Raw genomic sequence first — 21,636 nt, 5'->3', positions numbered from 1 at the left:
TGATCCAGCGTCTCTGCCCTTTGATATGGGGCCGTCGGGGTCGCGGGAGCTGCTGCTCGAGATCGACAGCCTCGACCTGCAGGGCAGCGAAAGTGGCGAGCCCGATGCAGCTGCCCTCGAGGACTACCTCGGCGTCGAGCACTACCTCGAGCTGAGCTTTCCGGCGCATCTGCGACCTCGGAGCGAAGAGAAAAAGAAGGAGGCGCGCTGCCAGCCATCCTCCTACTCGTCTCTGAATGCGTGCGCCACTCCCTCCCCTCCCCTCGTTGCAGAAGCGTGACTTCGTCGACAAGATGCGGCAGGTACCTCCTCATGGTGTCGAGTTACGTCCAGCCATGGTCAAGAAGGTCTGCAAAAGCTCAGTGGACGTCACCTCCACCTCCGACGAACCACTGGTGACTGCCGATCCTCTCACTCCCCTCCCTCAGATCCAGCACACGATGCACCCTCACCTCCACTGCTGAGCACCCTACCTCAGCTGCTGATCCCCCTCATCCGTTGCGCGCGCAGCTGATCGGTGCGGATGTACCGGCCGGCATTGCGGGACTGGGCGAGATGTTTATCCGCTCCTTGACGCGGCTCTCGTACAAGAACGCCAAGAGAGAGAAGAGGCGGCCGACCCGCGCCTGCTATCCCCAGCGTCCACACTTGTATGGGAGGGTGACTCGCCCATTCGTTCGCTGAACCACAGGTCTTCACTACGCTACTGGGACCTCTGCTCAGCCATCCACTACTGGGACAACCAGTTCGACTTTCTGCTGGACACCGTCTTGGATTTCGATGTGAGCCGCTGCCCATGCTGCAGTACCCGCCGCCTCCCCCTCCACCCCCCCCCTCCCTCCCCATCTGCTACGCTTGTGGCTGCACCTGAACCATTCCTCCCCGCACACGCTCCCAGCAAAAAATGATGGACGAGGTCGAGCAGGGGGGGCGCGCAACTATGGAGACGAAGAAGATCAAGGAGCGAGTGGAGCAGCGGCGCGACATGATCTTCGCTCGCGTGCCTCTCGATGACCTGCCCATCGAGCAGCTGTTCGCCGGCCACGTCGACGATGCGTGCATCTACTCCGACCTCGAGCAGCAGGAGGACGAGGAGGAGGAAGAGCACCCTGCGAAGCGGCGCTCCGCTCGGCCCACGTAAAATAACAGCATTCGCCACGCGTGCGGTCCCGGCGCGAATGTGATGCCAGGCGCGTCAGCGCAAGCGCGCTGCGGGGGAGCGAGTGTCTGCGAGGGCCAAGCGGAGCGCGGGGGAAGCGGGAGGCAGGAGCTGCATGGCAGGCCGGGCTCTGCGGGGAGGGGAGCGGGAGGGAGCCCGGGGGAGGGGGGGGGGGCGAACACTCAACGGCTTTGTGTGCTCTCTCTTGCGTGTTTGTTGGGGGGGAAGTCGTTCTCGTTTTGTGTGTCTCTTGTGATCTCTCTATCCAGTATCCTCTCTGTTTTCGTTGCGTAACTATTCTATTGACGGTTACCACTGTTACTTGTGTACTTGCGACTTCGTAAAAACACAAACAATAACCCAGACCGGGGCTCAGCGCCAGACGTGCACAATCCCGTCGAGTGATCCGGCAATCAGCAGCCCGGGCTGCTGCGTCGCGCAGTAGACCAGAGCGGTGATTGCCGCGTGGCACTCGCCGCTGCCACCGCCGAGCGGGCCGGCCTCCCCCGCCGGGGTGTGCGAGCTGGGGAGCGGCGTCGCCGTTCCGCCGCCGTCCGCCTCGCTCGCGCCGCCGCCTACAGGAGCCACATTGCTCGCGTGGCTGTCCCGTGCGGAGCGCCGCTCCCACGCGCACACCTCCCGCGCCGTCAGGCGACGCCGCCTCCGCGAGCACGAGCGCGCCCGAGGGCAACACGCGCGCGGACGCGGACGGCTGCGCCGCGCCGTCCGCGCCGCCGCCGAGGGTGATGCAGTTGTGGCCGCCCGCCGGCAGCCGCGGCCTCCAGCAGCGGACCGCCTAGAGGCCGGCTCCGAGAGGGTCGATGGGGCGGTTCCGAAGAGGCGAAGCCCCTGCGACCGAAGCACCATGTCGGTCGAAGCGGTGAGCATGGAGGAGCCGTCGCACGACGAGAGAAGCGCGCGCACGCCGCGCGAGCCGTCGGTTGGCGCTGGCGGGCCGGCCGCGTCCGCGCTCGATGCGTCGAGCGGCGGGGCGGCGGCGGCGTCGGCGGCGGCGTCCGGGATCCCTGCCGGCTGCAGCACGAGGGCGGGGCGCGGGATGGCCTCGCCGAGCACCCACCCGCTCGTGAGGCCTATGTTCACAGCGCGCTGGCCGTGAAGGGCCGCCGCGTCAGAGGAGCCGACTGGACGCTCCGCCGTGTGCGCCAGAGGCGCCGCCTAGGAGGAGCAGCGGCCCCGCCGCGGCAGAGCCAGCGGGTGCTGCGGGCTGCGAGGCGTACGCCATGGAGAGGATGCGACCGCGCGCCGGCTCGCGCCAGCTCGAGAGGCGGAGCGAGTAGCGCACGTCCCACAGCGCAACGTGCCTGCGGGAAGGGTCCGAGGAGGGCCAGGGTCAGGCCCACCGCGCAGCACGCGCCCCCGCACCGCGGGCGTGCCCGGTCGAGGAGCCGGCGGCGAGCCACGCGCCTCCGCCGCCCGCCACCCACGACTGCAGCAGCCCGAGCCGCTGCTCGTGCCTAGAGGAAGCTTGCGAGAGGTCGGGCAGGCGACCACCGGCAGCAGCCCCGGCCCCGCTGCCCGCGCCGCAAAACCCACGCCTCGCCGCCCGTGCGCGGGTCGACGGCGCGCACGCTCCCATCCTCACACGAGTACACGACGAGGCCGCCGCCTCCGCCACCCCCTCCGCCGCCACTGGCCCCGCCGCCTCCACCACCGCCTCCGCCGTCCAGCGTGCCGAGGGCGAGCAAGGCCCCCGCCTCGGGAGGGGGCGCGTGCCGGAACGCCGTCGCGCTGCGCCCGCCGAGCCGCTCGGTGGTGAGGACCGCAATCGACTCGCCGCCGCCCTCGGCGCCGGCCGTGGCGAGCGCGACGTCGCGCCCGCCCGCGCACACCGCCATGCCGCGCGCCTCGGCCTGCCGCGGCAGCGGGTGGCTCGCCGCGGCGGCGGCGTGGTCCCGCTCTCGCTCCAGCGCCTGTGGGGCACGTCGAGGACATGTCATCGGCGCATTCCATGGGCGGTGTGGTCCTTGCCTCGCTCCAGGGCAACAATCGGCCACAGTGTGAGCCTACACGTCGGCTACACGTCGGCTACACGTCGGCTACATCTTGGCTACTTCTCGGCTGCATCGCGGCGCCGCAGTCGGCCACAGCTTGAGCGCCTAGCGCGCAAGGAGGCGCCGCTCACCGGGGCGGTGGGGAGAGGCGCGCACCGCACCGCCGCGGCGCGCGCACCACGCCGCGCCGCCCGAGCGTGAAGAGGCCCCGCCCGTCGGCGGCGAGGGCGAGGCCGCGCACCCCGTCCGCGTGCGCGCGCACCTGCGCCAACAGCGCGCCCTTCGGCGCCCACCCCGGAGCCGCCCCAGGTACGCGCGACCCGAGCGGCCAGCCCGCATCCGCCGCGCCGCCGCCCGCCTCCCTGCCCGCCGCCGGCGCCGCAGCGGGTCGGCGGCTGGTCCAGCGGCTGGGCGCGCGTGCGGGCTCGGCGCGGCGGCCGTCCGCCGCGCCGCCCGCCGCCGCGCCGCCCGCCGGTCCGATGGCGAAGTGGCCGTGGAGGAGAGGCACCTAGGAAGTGTCTAGGAAGTGTCTAGAAGGGTCTAGGAAGTGTCTAGGAAGTGGTCGTGGAGGAAGTGGTCGCGGAGGAGAGGCACCGGCGGCGGGAGCGGCTGCGGGGAGGCGCCACCGCCCGCCGCGCCGTCGCCGTGCGAGGAAGGAGGAGGCGCGAGCCTGCGGGAGAGATCACGGACGTGTGACGGGCCGTCGTCGACGCGTCCCCGGGCGCGGCGTGGCCGCGAGCCGCTGCACGCGCACGCGGCGCGAGAGGCTCCGGAAGTCGCGCAGCTCCCCGCCCCCGCCTCCGCCGGCCAGCTGCAGCATCGCCGAGTTGGCCGTCTCCCACATGCGCACCTTTGCGAGCTTGACGACGGACGCGGCGCGGATGTAGTCGCGCATCGCCTGCGGCAGAGGGCACGCGCGCCGAGGTGCAGCCGAGGTGGCGTCGAGAGATGGCCGAGGTGCACAGCCGAGGAGTCGCCGCCCGGCCGGCGCGTCGCCTGCAGCGTCGCCGCCTCCTCCTCGCTCAAGTCGGGCAGCGCCGTCAGGTCGAGAGGCGCGGACGGAGCGCTGGTCGGTACGGCCGCACCGGCAGCCGCTGCGGAGGTGGCGGCGGCGTGCGGCGGCGCGGGCGGCGCCTCGCCCCCTTCCTCGGCGATGGCGGGCATGGCGACGAGGCTGTCGGCGGTCGAGTCGCCGGGCGGGGCCTCCGCAATCACGCCGAGCTCGCGGTCGCTGCCCAGCTCGGCACCCGCCGTCTCCTCGCGCAGAAGCTGCTCGATCGCCTCGCTCGCCGCGTCGTGCGCCGCGAGGCCGCCGCCGCCGCCCAGCGCGCCGCCGCCCGCGCCGTCGCCGAGGGGCGAGTCGACGCCGCCGACGGCGTACGCGCCGAACGACGCACTCCGCTCGCGCGACTCGCCGCCGGGCGGGTCGGCGGCCTCGGCGGCGCTGGCGAGGGCGCGGTCGTACCCGAGTCGCGAGGCGGGCTCCCTCAGCGCGGCGGAGAGGGACGGGGCGGAGAGCGAGAGGAGGGGCTGCGAGAGGAAAGGGCGCAGCAGCGGCCGGACCGCGGTGTACACCTCTGCGGCCGAAAAGTGCGGCTCGAGCCGCGAGACGAATCCGAGCGCGCCGTGGCGGACCCACGCGTTCGGGTGGCAGAGCAGCGGGGCGACCTTCTCGCACACCTCGAGGAGCGAGGCGCGCGGCTGGAGGCCGACCTCGGCCAGCCTACGCGGCACCCGTCGCGGACGCGCTGAGCGGCACGGTGCCGTGGGGCGCGGCCAGGCGACGTCGCTCGGCGAGCCGGCTGAGCGAGTCGAGCGCGGCGCAGACGACCATCTCGTCGACGTCGGAGAGGGCCTGCATCACCATACTGTTATAGAATAGAGGAGAGGAGAGGAGAGGAGAAGAGAAGAGAGTAAAGGGCCTGCATCACGCACGGCAGGACGAAGGCCTGGAGGGAGGCGCGGCCGACGAAGGCGCAGACGCCGCCGACGCTCTCGAAGAAGGCGGCTCGCAGGGAGGGCTCGCGGTCGTTGAGGAGGGTGATGAGGAGGGGCAGCAGCATGTCGTTTGTGTTTTGGCGGCGCAGGAAGAGGGCGAGCTGCGTCGTGTCGAAGAGCAGCTGTCGCTTGACGGCCGGCGTCGACGCGGCGTCCGTCAGCAGCGCGACGATCACGTGGCTCACCTGCGGGGCACGGCCGAGGTGCGGCCGAGGTGCGGCCGAGGTGCGGCCGAGATGCGGCCGAGGTAGGCCGAGGCGAGCGGCGAGAAGGGGACGTGGCTCAGCTGCTCGTCTAGGAAGTGTCTAGGAGGTGTCTAGGAGGTGTGTGGGAGGTGTGTGGGAGGTGTGTGGGAGGTGTCTGGGAGGTGTCTGGGAGGTGTCTAGGAGGTGTCTTGGAGGTGTCCAGGAGGTGTCTAGGAGGTGTGGGGGAGGTGTCTAGGAGGTGTCCAGGAGGTGTGTGGGAGGTGTGTGGGAGGTGTCTGGGAGGTGTCTGGGAGGTGTCTGGGAGGTGTCTAGGAGGTGTCTTGGAGGTGTCCAGGAGGTGTCTAGGAGGTGTCTAGGAGGTGTCTGGGAGGTGTCTACAAAGTGTGGAGGAGGTGTCTGGGAGGTGTCTGGGAGGTGTCTGGGAGGTGTCTTGGAGGTGTCCAGGAGGTGTCTAGGAGGTGTGTGGGAGGTGTCTACAAAGAGTGTGGAGGAGGTGTCTGGGAGGTGTCTGGGAGGTGTCTGGGAGGTGTCTTGGAGGTGTCTAGGAGGTGTCTAGGAGGTGTGTGGGAGGTGTCTAGGAGGTGTCCAGGAGGTGTCTAGGAGGTGTCTGGGAGGTGTCTAGGAGGTGTCTAGGAGGTGTCTTGGAGGTGTCCAGGAGGTGTCTAGGAGGTGTGTGGGAGGTGTCTACAAAGTGTGGAGGAGGTGTCTGGGAGGTGTCTAGGAGGTGTTTGGGAGGTGTCTGGGAGGTGTTTAGGTCTGGGAGGTGTGGAGGAGGTGTCTAGGAAGTGTCTGGGAGGTGTCTGGGAGGTTGTGGAGCAGGTGTCTCGCCTGCTCGTGCAGCGCCGCGAGCTCCGTGTCGAAGGAGCGGAGCGTGGTGGCGGCGGCGGCGTCGAGCCCGTCGGCGGTGCCTGTGGTTGGCAACGAGACGAGTGCTCGACCACCATAGCGTAGTCGGGCGGGGGCAGGACCCATCGGCGGTGCCGCGGGCGCCGCTCTCGCGCGAGAGCGACACGGTGCGCATCCACTGGGCCTGGTGCCGGGGACCCAGGGACGGTGAGTGAGTGGTGAGTACGAGCTAAGAGCGCCACTGTGCGCATCGCTGCGCCGTCTCGAGGAAGCGTTGCGCCTGGGGGAGGGCGCGAGGCGCTGTGACGGAGGGTGGCGTCTCGCGCGGCCGTCCCTGGAGAGGCGTGCGCTGCGCCGTGGTTGCGAGCAGGCCCAGCCGCGCGGCGAGGGCGCACCGCACGAGCGGCTCGGGGTCGGTGGCGCAGCGCGAGACGGCGGGCAGCACATAGTCGGGCATGAGGCGCGTGTCGCTCGGCTGGAGGGTGGAGACCGACGCGAGGAGCTCCGCGATCAGGTGGAGCGCCTCCGAGACACGGCCGAGGTCTGTCCGAGACACGGCCGAGGTGCAGCCGAGGAGACAGCTCCGCGGTCTGGCGGGCCTCGGCGCGGACAGACGGCAGCGGGTTCGAGAGGGAGACGACGAAGTAGGGAAGCACCTGCTCAGGGCGGGGCGGGTGGAGGGGCGGCCCTACCCGCGGAGGGGCGAGCGGCGGAGCAAGGCGCGCACCCGCTGCGTGCGCACGGCGTCGGCGCACGAGAGGGCGAGCCGCAGCAGCGTGCGCAGCAGCCGCAGCAGCAGCGAGGGCGACCGCACGTTGCGCACGCAAGCCGTGGCGGGGGCGATGGCGATGACCAGCGACGATGCCGCAGCAAGCACCGGCTCGAGGGGAGCGTGGCCGCCGCCACCCGTCCCCGCTCCCGCCACCGCGCCCGCACCCGCCGCGCCAATGCCCGCGCCGCCGCCGCCGCCGCCGCCGCCGCCGCCCTCCCCGGCCGCCGGCTCGCCCGCCTCGTCCCTCAGCCGCGCCTCGACGCGAAGCAGGTAGGCTGCAGCGCCGTCCGCGTGCGCGGGCGGCGGCTCGGCGGAGTCGTCTCCTCCGGCCTCGCCCTCTCCGCACCGCGTCCCCTTTGGCCCGAGGCGGGCGATGAGGGACGCGTACTGGTCGCAGACCTCGGCGGCCTGCCTCTCGTGGTCAAGCAAGCGGAGCTGGCCGAAGAAGCCGTGCGCGAACGAGTAGAACGCCTCTGGCAGCACACAGCCGCGCAGACTCGAGAGGCACTCTGCCGCCGTCGGCCGCTCCTCCGGCGAGAGAGCAACCATCCGGAGGAGCGTGTCGGCGAGCGGCGGCGGAGAGACGCGCTGCAGCAGCGCGCGCAGCTCGCCCGCGCCCTCGCCTGCTCACAGCCGGCGAGGCGTGAGGCGGCGCCGCTCGCGGCGGCGCGTGCTTCTCGCGCCGTCCTCTCGCCCTTTCGGTACCGCAGCAGCTTTGGCAGGTCGAAGGCCGGGCCGCACCTATTCATCGTTAACTCGTCATCGACTCAGTCACAGCCTTGGCAGGAGCAGGGCCGGGCCGCACTCGAGCAGGAGCTCGAGCAGCACGCAGCCGGCGGAGAAGACGTCCATCGCCGGCTGCAGCCCCGCCTGCTCACACCCTCACAGCACTGGAAGGGTGTGAAGCGCAGACCCGCCCGCTGCAGAGCACGCCAGCCTGGGCCGCGGGATGAGACGCGAGCGGTGCCTCGGCGAAGCGCTCCGGCGCCAGGTAGCACGAGCGGCGCGTGCCTCCGCCGTCAAAGTAGAAGGAGAAGTCCGCCGGGTCGTCGACCGGCAGCAGCGCCGGCTTGAAGTTGCCCAGGTCGGTGAGCAACACCCAGTGGCCGGAGGTGAGCAGCACATTCTCGCCCTTGATGTCTCCGTGCACGACTCCGGCGGCGTGGCACTGCGAGAGGGCGGAGAGGAGCTGGAAGGCGACCCACAGCTTCTCGTCGTGGCTCAGGAACGGAGGCGTCGCCGCGCGCTCGAGCAGCGTCGAGTGCAGGTACTGGCGCGCCAGGTAGGCGACGTGGGTCGTCTCGCGGAACCACCGGAACGGCATCACGTTGGGCGCCGCCTCGGCGGAGAGGCGCGCGCGCACCTCGGTGAGCATCTCGAGGTACGGCGCCAGCTTCTCATTCGGGGTGCGCTTGAAGTACACCTTGACGGCGAGCAGCTGCGCCGGCGCGCCGCTCCCGCCAACGCTCATCGCATACTTGAGCGTCTTTAGGAAGCGGCCGCCGCCGAGCCGCTCGACAAAGGCGAGCTGCTGCAGCTCTGGGAGGTTGTTGTAGTCGGGCTGGACGGAGCCGAGCTGGTTTCCCATGCTGTCGGTGGCGCTGCGCCCGGCGTTTGGGCGACAGAAGTAAACCACTTGGAGGTCCGGTCCGAGAATGACTGTTCTTAAGGGCCCGCGCCTGCCCCCGTGCCGCCGGGTGCAACCTGTCCTATACGAGAGAGGAATCCCTGGGACCCTGTCGTGTGGGTGAACCCTGCCCAGCCCCCCTCCGTGTCGCGATGCGCTCCCCGCTCCCGTTCCCCTGTGTCCCTGATCGTCCTTACAAGATCCTGCTCGTGCAGGTGGGGACCCTGTCCGCTGTCCTTCTCCCACCCCTCGTTTGGCGTGCCCGTTTTATTTATTTATTTATTTATGACTGTTCTTCACTTTCGATGCCACTCATGAAATGGGTCACTTATTTTGTTTCTCTGTTTTTCTTTCTTTATGCATCGGCATCATTCTGAGCACTGAGGTGGTGCGTGCGGAAAGGCTTTCTTTCGCTAGGGTGCCCACAGGGCCCAAAAAAAGAAACGAAAAACAAATGGGCCAACCCCCGTTCGCAGCACTTCGTGTTGGAGAGTCGAGATATTGAGGTTGTGAGTAGGAGGGAGGGACGCTGGGGGAAGGTATGTATGTACAATGTGAGAGGACTCGAGATGTGTTCGAGATTTGGGCGGTCGTGCTTTTCGGCGGTCGTGGAGGTCGTGGAGGTCGTGGAGTGGCGAGTCACGCTCGGGCGGACAGCACTGATGCCGTCGCCGGACGCGGCGGCGAGGCACACGGGCGCCGGCGTGGCGCGTCGGCAGGCCCACCACGAGCGGATGCGCGACGAGCGCGCTCGGGAAGCGGCCGCGGGTGACGCGGAGCTTCCGCCGGAGGACGACGCGGTCGAGATGGCGAGCGCCGTCCACGTGCTGGACAGCGTGGCGGAGGTGGGCCCGAATTACACTCTGCTGCGCAGCAAGGAGACGAAGGCGAAGCGGCGGAAGCGAAAGCGCGAGGATGCCAGGGCGGCGCTCGACGGCCACACTGTCCTGTCCACCGGATCGCGCCTCGAGATCTTCTGCGACAGCGAGCGGTGGTACCCTGCGACCGTAATGGCGCGGGAGGAGGACCGGGACGGACGGATCGTGCACGAGGTCGAGTACGACGGCTACTCGGATCGGCGGTGGTGGCACATGCTGGACGACGAGCGGTGGCGCGCCGTCCCAGAGCAGGCCGGCACGGGCGCAGGAGGCGCTGCCGCAGATGGGGATGGGGATGCGGCGATGGACCGCGTGGACGGCGAGCATGGCGCCCGTGCCGCGGGCGACGCCGAGGCGGCCGAGGTGCGGCCGGCGCCGCCTCCTGTGCGCCGGGGTGTGCAGCGCAGCGCGCTGGCGGACGCCCTCGAGGCGGAGGATGACGAGCAGCAGGACGAGGCTGCGCGTGGCGATGGGCGGCCGATGCTAGCGCCCCACGGGCCGGCACTGTCGGCGCACCTTCGGGTCGTGCGCCTGCGGCTGCGCGAGTTCCTGGCGACGCAGGCCGCGGCGGGGAAGAGCGTGCCGATGCAGCGGACGGCTCTCGGTCTGCACCCGACGATGCGGTTCACAGCTGCGAGGGCCAACCAAGGGATTGGGCGCGTCAAGTTAACTTGACGCTCGTTCGGCTTTGGGCCGCAGGCCGGCGCGCAGCGCCACGCCGCCAGGCGTCCGCCGGAGGCCCGCCGGAGGCTCTTCCTGCGGCCACATTCTGGCAAGATTCCGCCGCGCTCAGGCGCCCAGAGGATGCGTGCGCTGCGCTCAAACGTCGCGATTTGGCAATAGGCGCTCGAGCCGGCGCACAGCGGACGGGTGCGCCGCGCAGGGGGGGTCGGAGGGGTGCGAGAGGGGGCGTGGGTCGGGCGCGTAAAAAGAGGTTGAATGGCAGCCGCAGACTTGCCGGTGTCGGCGCTTTCAAGATCGGGTCTCAACGTGAACGCGACAGCGTTCCAACCTGCGTCCGCTCCGGCACAGACGCTACAGCAGGAGGACGCGCTGCCGGAGGCGGCGCGGATTATCAAAGAGGCGAAGCTGCGGCTCACAGTATCGCGCCACTTCCCATCTAAGGATCCCGACTGGGATCCGGACTGGCTGCAAGAGATGGACCTGCTGCACAACCGCGTGCGCAAGTGGAGCCGCATCCTGCACAGCGTGCGCAAGTGGTCAGGCAGCGTCGGCCGGAAGCAGTACAGTGGCGCCTCCTCGGCCGGCGCCGCTGTCGGCGCCGCTGCCATGCCGACCCACGGCTTCTGGAAGGAGAAGCGCCTCGTGGAAGACACCGAGCTGCGGAACCTGGTCGCTGCGGGTAAGGAGGTTCGGAACAAGAATCGGCGCGCGCGGGCGGTGGCGATCTGCGACGACAACCTCTCCTCTGCTCAGCTGGCGCTCGCCCGCCTGGTCCTGTCATCCGACAGGTTGCCCGAGAGGCTGGGAGAGCCCGGCCAGCCGAGCGGCGGCTGCGACGCCGGAGGCTGCGACACCGCGTTTCGCTGCAGTGGAGTCGGTGGTTGCGATTGCGTGGTGTGCTGCCTTGACCTCTGAGCGCGGTATAGTCCCAACGCATCTCAGCGCCGCTTACAGCACAGCTAGCGCACAGGGCGACACATCAGGATGAGCGACGCTTCGGTCGGGTTCGGGCTCGGGTTAGGATTAGGGTCAAGGTTAGGGTTAGGGTTGGAGTTCAAGCCGTTGTGCAGCTCCAGAACGGGATGGCACTTTAGTGTCCACCTAGCCACGTTCGCGGCCTGAAGCTCCAAGCTTCTGGGACTCTGAGGTCAGGCGACCGTAAATACGTAAACCCTGTGCGGTCCCCCTTCCCCGCCACTTCTCTGTCACACATGCTTGGCGATGTTCTTCCGAGGCTCCGCCTCAGAAGGTGAAGTCGTCGAAGCAGATGAGGCCCGGGTCGAGGCCGAGGTCGTCGATGAGCGTGCGCTTGATGGGGTACATAAACTGCTCGGGGCCGCACAGCAGCACCGTCGGCGAGCGCGTGCCGAGCGCGCGTGCTAGGTGCGAGCGCGCTATGCGCCGGTTGGGCTCGCCGCGTGTCTCGACCAGCTCCAGCGACGCGAGCACGCCGCTCGCGTGCAGCGCATGGAGCTCATCGAGCGCCACGACCTGCTCGAGGGAGCGGTCGCAGTGCAGCAACGCTAAGTGGGGCCGCGGCGCGCCGCCGCCGGCGGCCGGCGGAGACGCATCGCGGAAGGCGCGCAGGTGGGCAAGCATCGGCGTGATGCCGACCCCGGCGCTGATCATGAGCACCGCGCGCTCCTCGGGCGCGAGCACCATTGGCCCGCCGTCAACGCCGAGCACGCGGACGGCGAAGGGCGCCTTCGCCTCGGCCTGCTCGTGCAGCCACGTCGAGACCAGCCCGCCCGGCTTGCGCTTGATGGCCAGGTGGAAGCCGCCGGTGGCTGCCGACTCGGCGGGCGACGAGGCGATCGTGTACGAGCGCAGCGCGCCGCCCAGCCCGGGGTACGTCAGCGTGACGAACTGGCCGGGGCGGCGCGCTTTCTGCGAGGGCCAACCAAGGAATTCGGAGCGGTCGATAGGTAGCGAGCGGTCAAATAGGTCCTGGGCCGCAGGCCGGCGCGCAGCGCCACGCCGCCAGGCGTCCGCCGGAGGCCCGCCGGAGGCTCTTCCTGCGGCCACATTCTGGCAAGATTCCGCCGCGCTCAGGCGCCCAGAGGATGCCTGCGCTGCGCTCAAACGTCGCGATTTGGCAATAGGCGCTCGAGCCGGCGCACAGCGGACGGGTGCGCCGCGCAGGGGGGGTCGGAGGGGTGCGAGAGGGGGCGTGGGTCGGGCGCGCACCGGCCGGCTCCGGGAGCGGCCGTCACGTCGAGGAGGGGGGTACCCTTGGAATGGCCGGATCCAGCCTTAAAAGTACGAGATCGCGCGCGCTTCGCGCGCTGCACCGCCTATTCTCCGCGGCTATGTGACGACGCGTGCCGTGTGCCAGCAGAGTTGGGCGCGCGCGGCGCGACGGCGCCCGCGAGGGAAGGCGCGGGTGCAGCGGCCACCGGCGGTCGTACCGCTCGCCGGCCAGCGCAGCAGCGGCCAGCGCAGCGGCCGCCGGCGCAGCAGCCAGAGCAGCCGGTGCGCGCCTTGCGAGGCGAGTACTGCCGCCCGGCAGCCTTGAGGCGGCCAGTCCCAGATCGGATGGATAATATCGTCAGGGCCCCACGCCATATTCGTGACGCGACAAGGGCGGGTCAGGGCGCGCGCGAGGGCGGGCGGGGCTCGTGCGGGTCGTTCGTGGACGGTCCCACCAAACAGTACTACACAGTAGTCATGAAGAGGCGACGGGAGGAACCGGCAGAGGATGCAGTGACGTGACACACACACACACACACACACACACACACACACACACACACACACACACACACACACACACACACCGCTCACCCACGCGCACCGGGCCTTGCACTTTGAATGCCGTGGGGCTCCTGTCGTTAGACGTGGAGACGCGAGGGTTGCCCCCCCTTGCCCCGCACCACCTCGTGTGTGTGGAGAAGTTTACCTTACCTACAGGGTGATGCTCTGATAAACCCTCCGGATCTTCGACAAAGGTCGGATATTTCTTTTTTCAAAGTGCAAGGTGTGAATAAGAGGTTTATGATAGGGCTACTACGACGAACTATGCGGCAATCGACTGGGCGCCTGGCGCCCGACCACCCCCGCGCAAAGACCTCGTAGTAGCCCTCCCCGTAACCGACTTGGCCGGACTTGTCCAGGCCGCTGTCGCCGCGCAGATCGGCGCGAGCAGTCGCTCGAGGGGCTCTACTGGCTGGCGGTGCTCAAGGGGAAGGCGTACACGCTGGCCGAGGACACGGTTGTCAACACCGACACCATCCCCGCGGGCTATCTCGTGGTCAAGGCGCAGTGGCTCAGGCTCGAGCAACGCGAGTGCGAGGGCAAGCTTCGCTCCTACACGCTGCTCGAGGCCGAGACGCTCATCATCGTGAATCACATGGTGTGGCTGGCGGGCTTGCGCTTCTCGCCCGGCCCGGGCGGCCCTGCGGACCGCCAGCTGAGGAGCGCGCGAGAGAAGCTCTATTATATTGGCCTACAGACGCATTACTCGCTCGAGGCGTGCTGCAGTGAAGACCAGTCTTATTTGAACTTGTTTGGAGGCGTCGATTTGTGCAAAAATGTGTGTTAGAGAGCGCTAGATGGCAAAATTTTCTTCGCCTCCGGCGGGGCCGCTCGCCGCGGGGCTAGAGAGTGACTTTTGTCGATGTCGGCTAGAAGTGCTGCACGTTTTTCAGAATTTCACCCTACCTTACCTAGTCATGACTCATGTAAGAATAACATGCTTTGCGCGCGCAACCACACACAACGCAGCAGCTTGAGCCAAGGGTGGGGTGCACAAGGCTACCGGTGCGGTGTTGACGTTTTCTCTCCACGCGCACATGTTGTACATGTCTCGGGGTGGCCCCCCACCGCGCCTCCCCTCTCTTGTCTCTATCGCACCCACGTGCGCCCGCTTGCTGACCCCCGACACCCTCCCGCCCACTCGCCCCTAGTCACTGAGAAAGGTGAGGGCGCACCGCTCTGCCACGCCCGTGTCGATGCCAAAGGCGGCCGACTGCGCGGCAAAGCGCATGACGCCCTCCTGCAGGCTGGCCGAGTCCTTTGGCGCCGCGGCCAGCCCCTGGATGATCTTCTTCCACTGGTCGTCCAGGTTGACGCGCGCGCCCTCCCAGCGCGGGTCGAAGCGCGTGTGCGGCAGCAGCTCGCAGTCGGCGCCCTTGCGCGTGAGCTTGTCCTCCTCGATGGTGAACATCATCTCGAGCGAGTTGTGCGCGGCGAGCAGCGGCAGCGTTGCGCCGCGCCGGACGCGCGTCTCGGCGGGCTGCAGGTAGACGAGGCCCTGCCCGAAGGAGAGGGCCTGCTCGGGCGGGACGAAGGGCGAGGTGGAGACGACGATGTCCTCGTCGAGGATGAGGTCGAACCAGACGACGAGCGCCGACACGATCCCGTCCCTCGAGATGACGATCTCGAGGTTCTCGACCTGCTGCTCGACGGCGGAGGACATGAAGTCGAAGACGAAGATGTCGAACACCTCGGTGAGCTGCGTGTACTCCTCCTCCTTGAGGTGCACCGGCTTCATCTCCTTGGACCAGCGGTACGCGTCCGACATGGTCATGTCCACGCCGTGCACCTGTCGCGGGCACGTGGCGGACGCGTCAGGGACGGGTCCGCGGCTGGCACCATTGTCCTCTCCACGCCGCGCACCTCCCCACTGCGCATCTCGACGAGCATGCCCTTGACGACGGCCGCCGCGGGGAGGATGGCGGCGTGCTCTGCGGTGAAGGAGCCGCGCAGGTGCTGAAGGTAGTGGAGGATCCCCTCGGAGAGGAGGGCCGTGTCGAGGCACTCGAGCAGCAGCACGTCCGCCTTGTGAGGCATGTCCTCGTGCGCCTGCGGGGGAAGGGTGGGAGGGGGCTCCGAGGTCGCGCCGAGACCGCGCGACGGCACCCCCCAGCAGGTCCAGCGTCGCTCTCGCGGGGGCGCAGCGCGCGCGCCTTGAGGTTGCGGCAGTCCTTTTGCAGGAAGGAGATGCGCTCGCCGACCGAGTTGCTGCGCGCGATCTGCTCGGCGACCTCGAGGAGCGTGGACGACCTGCTCACACCAGCCGGTGTGAGGGGACGCCGCCCCGCGGCGCGGCGAGCTCGAGCAGCGTGGTCTGACTTTTCGCACGCCACGACATAGTCGGCGACGTCTGGCCGCGCCTGCGCCGCCACCACCGACTGCGTGCCGATGCCGGCGTTGACGTGCAGCACGAGGGCGGGCTTCGAGGCGGGCAGCCGGAAGAGGGCCTGCTCACGGGCCGACGCGGTGAAGCTGTCGGCGGGGTGGGGTGGGGTGGGGGTGGGGTGGGGGCGGGGGGGGTGGGGGCGGCGGGGGGCGGGCCTTGCGCAGCGCCGCAGCCATGGTGCGGTTGAGGTTCGCGTCCTGCAGCAGCTGGAGCTGCGACTGGAGGACGAGGCCGCGCCTGGGGAGCGAATCGACGACTAGTGGACGGCGAGCTCGGGACGAGGCGTCCGCCGCGGCACAGAGGCGGCGCCGCGGCGGCGGCAGCGGCGCGGGCCTCCCGTCGACCTCCGCGTGCGAGAAGAGGAAGCGGGTGCGGCTGTGCGACGCGTGCAGCAGCAGCCGGCCGCCCTCCCGCACCGGCGCAGGCTCGAGGTACTGGAGCGCCTGCCCGAGCCCGAGCTGCGCCGCGCCGGCCGGCAGGGCGGCGAGGGGCGCCGAGGAGACGACGCCGCCCGCGCCGAGAGGCATCTCGAACCAAAAGACGACCGCGTTGGCGCGGCCGTCCTCGACGACGCTGAGCTCGAGCGCGCACTTGTCCGGCTTGATGGGCGGCGCGGTCGCGCGGAAGTCGAAGCCGCAGACCACCGCTGGCCGGGTGAGCGGCCGGAGAGTGCGGCGGGCGTGCGGCTCGTCGAGGCAGACGCGGCGGAGAGTGGGCGACCAGAGCAGCTTCTCGGCGGGGGAGGAGTCGATCGGGACGCCCGTGTCCGCGAGCACCTGCACCGCCATCGCCCAGACGCGCGCGGCGGGGGGGAGCACCGCCGTGCCCGGGCGAAGCAGCTCCTCCGCCTTGAGGCTGTTGAGCGCCGTCACGATGCCGCTGCCGAGCAGCGTGTAGTCGAAGTTGGTCAGCAGCAGCAGGTCGGGCTTGTGCTCGAGCTCGTGGTGCAGCCGCAGCTCGTCGAAGGGGCGGTGCAGCGCGCGCACCTGTGGACGCATAGGCCTAGGTCAGCAGGCGGCCTCCGCGGCTCGTCAAGAGGCCGGTGCGGCGCGCCTTTGCGCAACGCGACTCGAGCGCCTCGTTCACCTCCTTCACCGTCAGCCGCTGCGCGCGGTCCTCCCGCGCGGGCGGCCTGCCGCCGCCGCCGCCCGCGCCGCCGCCGCCCGCCCCGCCGCCGCCCGCCCCGCCGCCGCCGCCCGCCCTCGCGCCTGGCAGCGCGGGCCCGCGCGCGGGCAGCCCCTCGAGCTCCGACAGCAGCCGCTCGGCGTCCGCGTTCTTGCCGCCCCGTGAGCGCTGGATGACGCCCGCCAGCGCGTCGCGCGCCTCGCCGTTTCGGCCGAGGGCCTGCAGCGCCTGCGCCTGCCGGTAGCGCGGCTTTGGCTGCTCGGGCAGGCAGCGCTGCGCCGCCTTTGCGTCCTCGAGCGCCGACTCCGCCTCGCCGAGCCTCAGGTAGCAGGGTTAGGGTTAGGGTTAGGGTTAGGTAGCAGGCGGAGGCGAGGTAGCCGAGCCTCAGGTAGCAGGCGGAGGTGTCTAGGAGGTGTGTGGGAGGTGTCTAGGAGGTGTCTAGGAAGTGTCTCGAGCCTCAGGTAGCAGGCGGAGCGGTTGCAGAGCAGCGCCGTCCTGAGCTCGCCGTCGGCGGAGAGGCTCTCCGCCGCCTACGCCTCGAGCAGCCTCGGCTCATCTCGCCGCGATCTCGCACCCCGCAAGCCAAGGCTCGCCCCCCGCGCACGCCTGCAGCGCCTCCGTGTACAGCGCGACCGCCTGGTCGAACTGCCCCATCTTGAAGGCCGCGGAGCCGGCCTGCCGCGTCCGCTCCGCGAGGCCGAGGGTCATCGGCAGCCGCGACCAGTTCTCGCGCTCGAAGGCGAGCAGCGTGTGCCTCCCCACCGACGCGTGCGCCATCTTTGCGCAGAAGCCATGCGCCTAGTCTCGCCGAATCTCGCTGAATCTCGCTGCAGCTCGGCCCTCTCTTGCGCAGAGCCGGGCGCCTCGCACACGTACACCTGGTTGGCGCCAGCCTCGAGGGCGAGGAGGGGGAGCAGCCCCATCGTCCCACCCAGCAGCAGCACCACGCCCGCCTGCCAGCGGGTGGTGAGGTGCGGCCGAGATGTGCCGAGATGTGGTGGCGGAGGGCGTAAGCAGCAGCACCCGCCACAGATCTCGGCATCTCTCGGCAGCTCTCGGCAGCTCTCGGCAGATCTCGGCAGATCTCGTGTCGGCGCGCCTGTCCGGCCGGCACCATGCGAGGCACGTGCTCGCGGATCGCCTCGGCGAACGAGTCGACGTGCGCGGCGTCCATCAGCCGGGCGAGCTCCTACGGGCGAGGGGCGGAGCTGCGAGCCGCGGTCGCGCCGAGGCGGACGGCAGCGAGCGGTGCGGCTCCTCTCGCGGCGCGAGGACGGCCGAGTGCGCGAGGAGGTGCATGTTGAGGCCCTTGGCCATCATCGACTCTTCGTACCAGCGGTCCGACTTGGACATGGGTGCGTGCAGGTACTCGTAGTCGAAGCTCGCCTTGCCGATCTCCTCGCGCAAGTGGCTCATCTCGCGCTCGTGCTCCGCCTGCGCGTCCTCCGCCCGCTTCTGCACCTCGCTCTTCGGCGGCTCCGGCTTGTGCATCCACAGAGGGTCGCTCACCTGGCGGTAGAAGGGGCGGATGGGCGACAGAGGCCCCGCGTGGGCGTCTGCAGCAGCAGCAGGCTGCAGCAGCAGCAGCTGCGCACCCGCTCGACGTTCATCACCATCTCGAGCAATATCTCGGCTATATCTCGGCTAATCTCGCACCCGCTCGACGTTCATCACCATCTCGAGCAAGTTGCGCGCCTGTGGGGAGACGCTCCGCTGAGATCGGCGCCGTCTAAGCGCACCCCCCCTCCCCCTCTCGACCGGCCGCGCGCCTTGAGCAGCCTCCCTCCCGCCTCGGCTATATCTCGGCTATATCTCGGCTATATCTCGGCTATCATCTCGCCTTGAGCAGCCTCCCTCCCGCCTCGACGTTGCCCGGCTCCATCTCGACCACCTTTGCGAAGACCGACGCGCACTCCTTGTACATCTTGCACTCCTCGAGCGCACAGCCGAAGCGGTAGTACCTACCCGCAGCCGCACGGCGCTGCTCCCGCGCTCGCGCCGCTCGCGCAGGGGCGCAGTGTGCGAGGGCGCGACCCTTTTGCGAAGTTCTTCTTGAGGGTGACGCAGAGCGCGGCGTCCTGCAGCGCCTCGGGGCCGCGCTTGAGCGAGAGGAGGGCGAGCGACCGATTAGCGAGCACCTGGGGTCGGGTCGGAGGGGAAGAGCGGCTGCTACTCGGAGTGTGCGACCGGACGGCGCCTCCCAGTCACGGGTGGCGACTGCATGGCTGACGGCCGGAAGGAGGCGCCTCGTGGTCGTGCGGGTAGGCGGAGAGGACAGACGTGTAGTGCTCGACCGCCTCCTCCCACCGCTCGCTCTTGACGGCCTCGTTGCCCATGTCGCGGCAGACCGCCGCCGCAGCCTCGATGTTCTCCTTGGGCACGCGCTTGAAGGCCTGCAAGCGGGAGAGCGTGCGGATGTGGCCGTGCGTGCTCGTGCTGCACAGCGTGCCAGGTAGCGGTGGCGGCAGCGGTGGCGGCAGCCGCAGCAGCGATGGTGGTGGCGGCGGCAGCAGCGGTGGCGGCGGCAGCAGCGGCAGCAGTGGCAGCAGCGGCGGCGGTGGCGCGGCAATCGGCAGCACGCGAGCTGTGGCTGCGGCACGGCGATGTGTGTTGGTATGGCGATGTGCGTGGGTGTGCGCCTCGACGATGTCCTCGTTGTAGGTGTCGGCCGACTTGTTGCGAGGGTCGAGCGCGTCCGAGAGGATCTCTGCCACTTCAGCGTCGAGCTGTGGTCCCGCGGATGGCTTGCGGTTCTTGACCTTGGGCGCGAGCGCCGCCGGCATCGGAGAGGAGGCCGATGTGTGTGTGACGCAGGTGATGCGTTCTTTCCGCTCGACTCGACTGCGGCCTGAGAGTCCTGAGCAGAGAGCAGCCCACAGCGCGAGGGCAGGTTTCCCTCTTTCTTTTTCCCTGTCGCTGATCCTTTCCAACGGAAGTGATCCGTCTACTCGAGTAGGTGGGGACCCGCGCATTTTCTTAGATTTGAGGTGGATGTTTTTTAATGCTTTTTCTACGGCTTGCCATTCTCCCACCATCTCACCCTTCTCAATTGTTAGAGGGTGATCCTTCCGGTCTTTTTCGGCCACGCAGACGACCCACCCACAACCAACGTTGCCCGCCCGAAGCGCCGTAAAGCTTGAAAAGATTGTGCGCCCGGTAAGGTAAAAAGCGCCCGTGTGAGGGCCAAGCAAGGTCCTGTTGACGCGGCCGGAGGCCTTGCGGAGGCGGCAAGGGAACGCGAGCGCGCGGGTCCCGGCGCGGCGATGAAGTGCCTCAAGGAGAACCGCCAATGCTGGATCCACTCCATGATCTTCCTGCTCTGGCTCTCGGTCATCCTCCTTATCGTCGCCCTCTGCGGGATGTCAGTTGTGCCGAGCACGGTGCGGCCACCAAGCCAATAGCCGCAGCCGCCATGCCCCTCCGTCAGGGACACGTTGCCAGGGCGCCATCCCTAAGTGCCCCTCCTCGCCCGCGCCTCTGCGCGCCCGGCCACCCTTCCCCCCAGTGCAATGCAGTGAGCCGCGCCGCCTCCGCTGCCCCGCGCCCCATCGGAGCCCTGGCCAGCCGCGTCCCGACGCGAGAGGCCGGTGTGCGCGATATTCTCCTCGCGGGTGGGACACGGCCGTAAAGCACCACGTCAGATGCCGGCCTCGCCTTGGCGCGGCGTGCGTGCTTGCCTCCTGCCAGCCGCGCCGGCTCGAGCACGCCGGCCCTTCGACACCAGTGCCGTCCTTGCGTGGGACCGGAGTCGCCTCGGCCCGCCTGTGGCGGCCTCCTCTCGCCTCTGTGTCCTCCCGCTCACGCAGTGGCCTTGGCCGCAGGTGTGGGGCGCCTCGTGGGGGACAGACACCTACGTAGACAGGTGGAGGCCACACCGCCGCTACTCCACCTCTGAGCTCTGTTGCCTCTCTCCTCCACTTCCTCTCGAACATCTATTTCTTATTGTTCTTCTCCCTCACTGCCGCTTTCGCCGGCGCTCACCGCCGTTTCCAACACCGCCGCCGCCCTCACCGCCCTCAGTAACTACGTGGTGATTTCTTTCCACGGCCTCTGCTCCAAGCCGAACCTCTTCGTGAGCGAGGACGAGGGTGTCGTGACGTCGAGCGACCTCGAGTGCAAAAAGTGGGAGGACCTGGACGAGTGCAAAGACGACTTCGTCTTTCCGACTGACAATGGCACCCTGCCTGACGACGAGTTCTTTGACAAGGCGCGCGGCTCAGATCGCCTTGGCGCCATCGGAGCTGGCCACGATTGTCACGCTCCCACGGCCCTCCGACGATTGTCACGCTCCCACGGCCTCCGGCGCAGGTCTGCCGAACCAACTCGCTCAAGCACTGGCTGGGCTTTTGCACAATCGTCGCCTTCTTTGCCACCCTCGCAGCTGCTTGCTTCGTCACCGCGCGCCGGCTGGCTGACTCGCCAAAGAGGCAGAAGGGGGCGACGATATCGCTCTGCCTGGCGTGGCTCTTCCTCGTCATTACCTTTGGCACCTTCTCGGCCAACTGCCTGCCACGTACGCGCTAGCGAGAGGTTGACGGCGAGACACGATGTGCAGTCGGGATGGCGGCCAGGAGGACGCTACACTTCACCCTCGTGCCAGCCCCGTCCGACGCTCCAGCCTTTGCGCGCGCTGCAGGCGGCAGCTATTCTGTCTACGCCCGGAAGGATATCGACATGGTGCCCGGACCAGGGATGGACTGCTCTATCTGTGTCTGGGTGCGCGCCTCTGCCTCCCCAGCCCACAGCCAAGCGGCGCCTCTTCAGTTCGTCGCCATGAATAGGTGTTCGTGATGCTAATCCTGCCAATCAACTGCCTCGTCAAGCCCACCGACGCCCCGTCCAGCAGGGCCAACCCGTCGACCGCAGCCCAGTACATGTCGCGCGAGGTGAGGCTTCGCGCCGCAAAAACAGTCTCACGCAACCCATGCCGCCGCCGCCCAGAGAGAGCGCTGCTCTGCCCCTCTCTTTCCGCTACCTCGCGCAACGCGTCCACCACGCCGCTTGCAGGCACAGCCGACGGTCGTCGATGGGCCGGCGGTGCAGGGCGGGGACCACGGTTTGCAGGTTTGACGAGGCCACGGAACTCTCGGGGGAGGGGGCTCGTTGCGCCCCGCATGATTTGGCCCTCGGCGCACGGCGGGCGCGCTGAAGGCCTCTCGGCGCCCGAGGGTCTGCCCCGGGTCGGGGAG

At 69.1% G+C, this 21,636-nt stretch overlaps 4 protein-coding genes across 4 annotated transcripts; 2 read left to right on the top strand and 2 right to left on the bottom strand.

Annotated features, from left to right (window-relative positions):
• Positions 1 to 1,531: 1,531 nt before the first annotated feature.
• Positions 1,532 to 8,581, bottom strand: EMIHUDRAFT_229068 (hypothetical protein; the record flags this gene model as incomplete). The annotated part of the gene is made up of 18 exons (XM_005786337.1): positions 1,532 to 1,734; positions 1,796 to 1,955; positions 2,024 to 2,106; positions 2,303 to 2,481; positions 2,521 to 2,634; positions 2,714 to 2,757; positions 2,941 to 3,090; positions 3,926 to 4,030; positions 4,342 to 4,452; positions 4,537 to 4,851; positions 4,931 to 5,026; positions 5,103 to 5,297; positions 6,622 to 6,696; positions 6,833 to 6,877; positions 6,949 to 7,101; positions 7,255 to 7,616; positions 7,750 to 7,771; positions 7,907 to 8,581. The coding sequence occupies 18 exons, from the start codon at positions 8,579 to 8,581 to the stop codon at positions 1,532 to 1,534; spliced, it is 3,087 nt and encodes a 1,028-aa protein (XP_005786394.1).
• A 701-nt stretch (positions 8,582 to 9,282) lies between these two features.
• On the top strand, positions 9,283 to 10,173 carry EMIHUDRAFT_229067 (hypothetical protein; the record flags this gene model as incomplete). Its single annotated transcript, XM_005786336.1, has 1 exon — positions 9,283 to 10,173. One exon carries the CDS (start codon positions 9,283 to 9,285, stop codon positions 10,171 to 10,173), a length of 891 nt encoding a protein of 296 aa, XP_005786393.1.
• A 3,910-nt stretch (positions 10,174 to 14,083) lies between these two features.
• On the bottom strand, positions 14,084 to 19,230 carry EMIHUDRAFT_229063 (hypothetical protein; the record flags this gene model as incomplete). Its single annotated transcript, XM_005786335.1, has 16 exons — positions 14,084 to 14,725; positions 14,800 to 14,985; positions 15,138 to 15,186; positions 15,256 to 15,383; positions 15,667 to 15,765; positions 15,868 to 16,324; positions 16,575 to 16,766; positions 17,022 to 17,245; positions 17,326 to 17,400; positions 17,562 to 17,636; positions 17,723 to 17,956; positions 18,104 to 18,142; positions 18,351 to 18,408; positions 18,482 to 18,585; positions 18,724 to 18,840; positions 19,093 to 19,230. 16 exons carry the CDS (start codon positions 19,228 to 19,230, stop codon positions 14,084 to 14,086), a joined length of 2,817 nt encoding a protein of 938 aa, XP_005786392.1.
• A 480-nt stretch (positions 19,231 to 19,710) lies between these two features.
• Positions 19,711 to 21,517, top strand: EMIHUDRAFT_313897 (hypothetical protein; the record flags this gene model as incomplete). Its single annotated transcript, XM_005786334.1, has 7 exons — positions 19,711 to 19,827; positions 20,269 to 20,309; positions 20,468 to 20,641; positions 20,689 to 20,960; positions 21,084 to 21,163; positions 21,229 to 21,333; positions 21,455 to 21,517. 7 exons carry the CDS (start codon positions 19,711 to 19,713, stop codon positions 21,515 to 21,517), a joined length of 852 nt encoding a protein of 283 aa, XP_005786391.1.
• Positions 21,518 to 21,636: the final 119 nt, after the last annotated feature.

This window comes from Emiliania huxleyi (genome assembly GCF_000372725.1).
Source record: "Emiliania huxleyi CCMP1516 chromosome Unknown EMIHUscaffold_152, whole genome shotgun sequence".
NCBI classification, from domain to species: Eukaryota; Haptophyta; order Isochrysidales; family Noelaerhabdaceae; genus Emiliania; species Emiliania huxleyi.
Note: the sequence above shows the minus strand (reverse complement) of the source record. Positions and strands in the feature narration are given on the sequence as shown.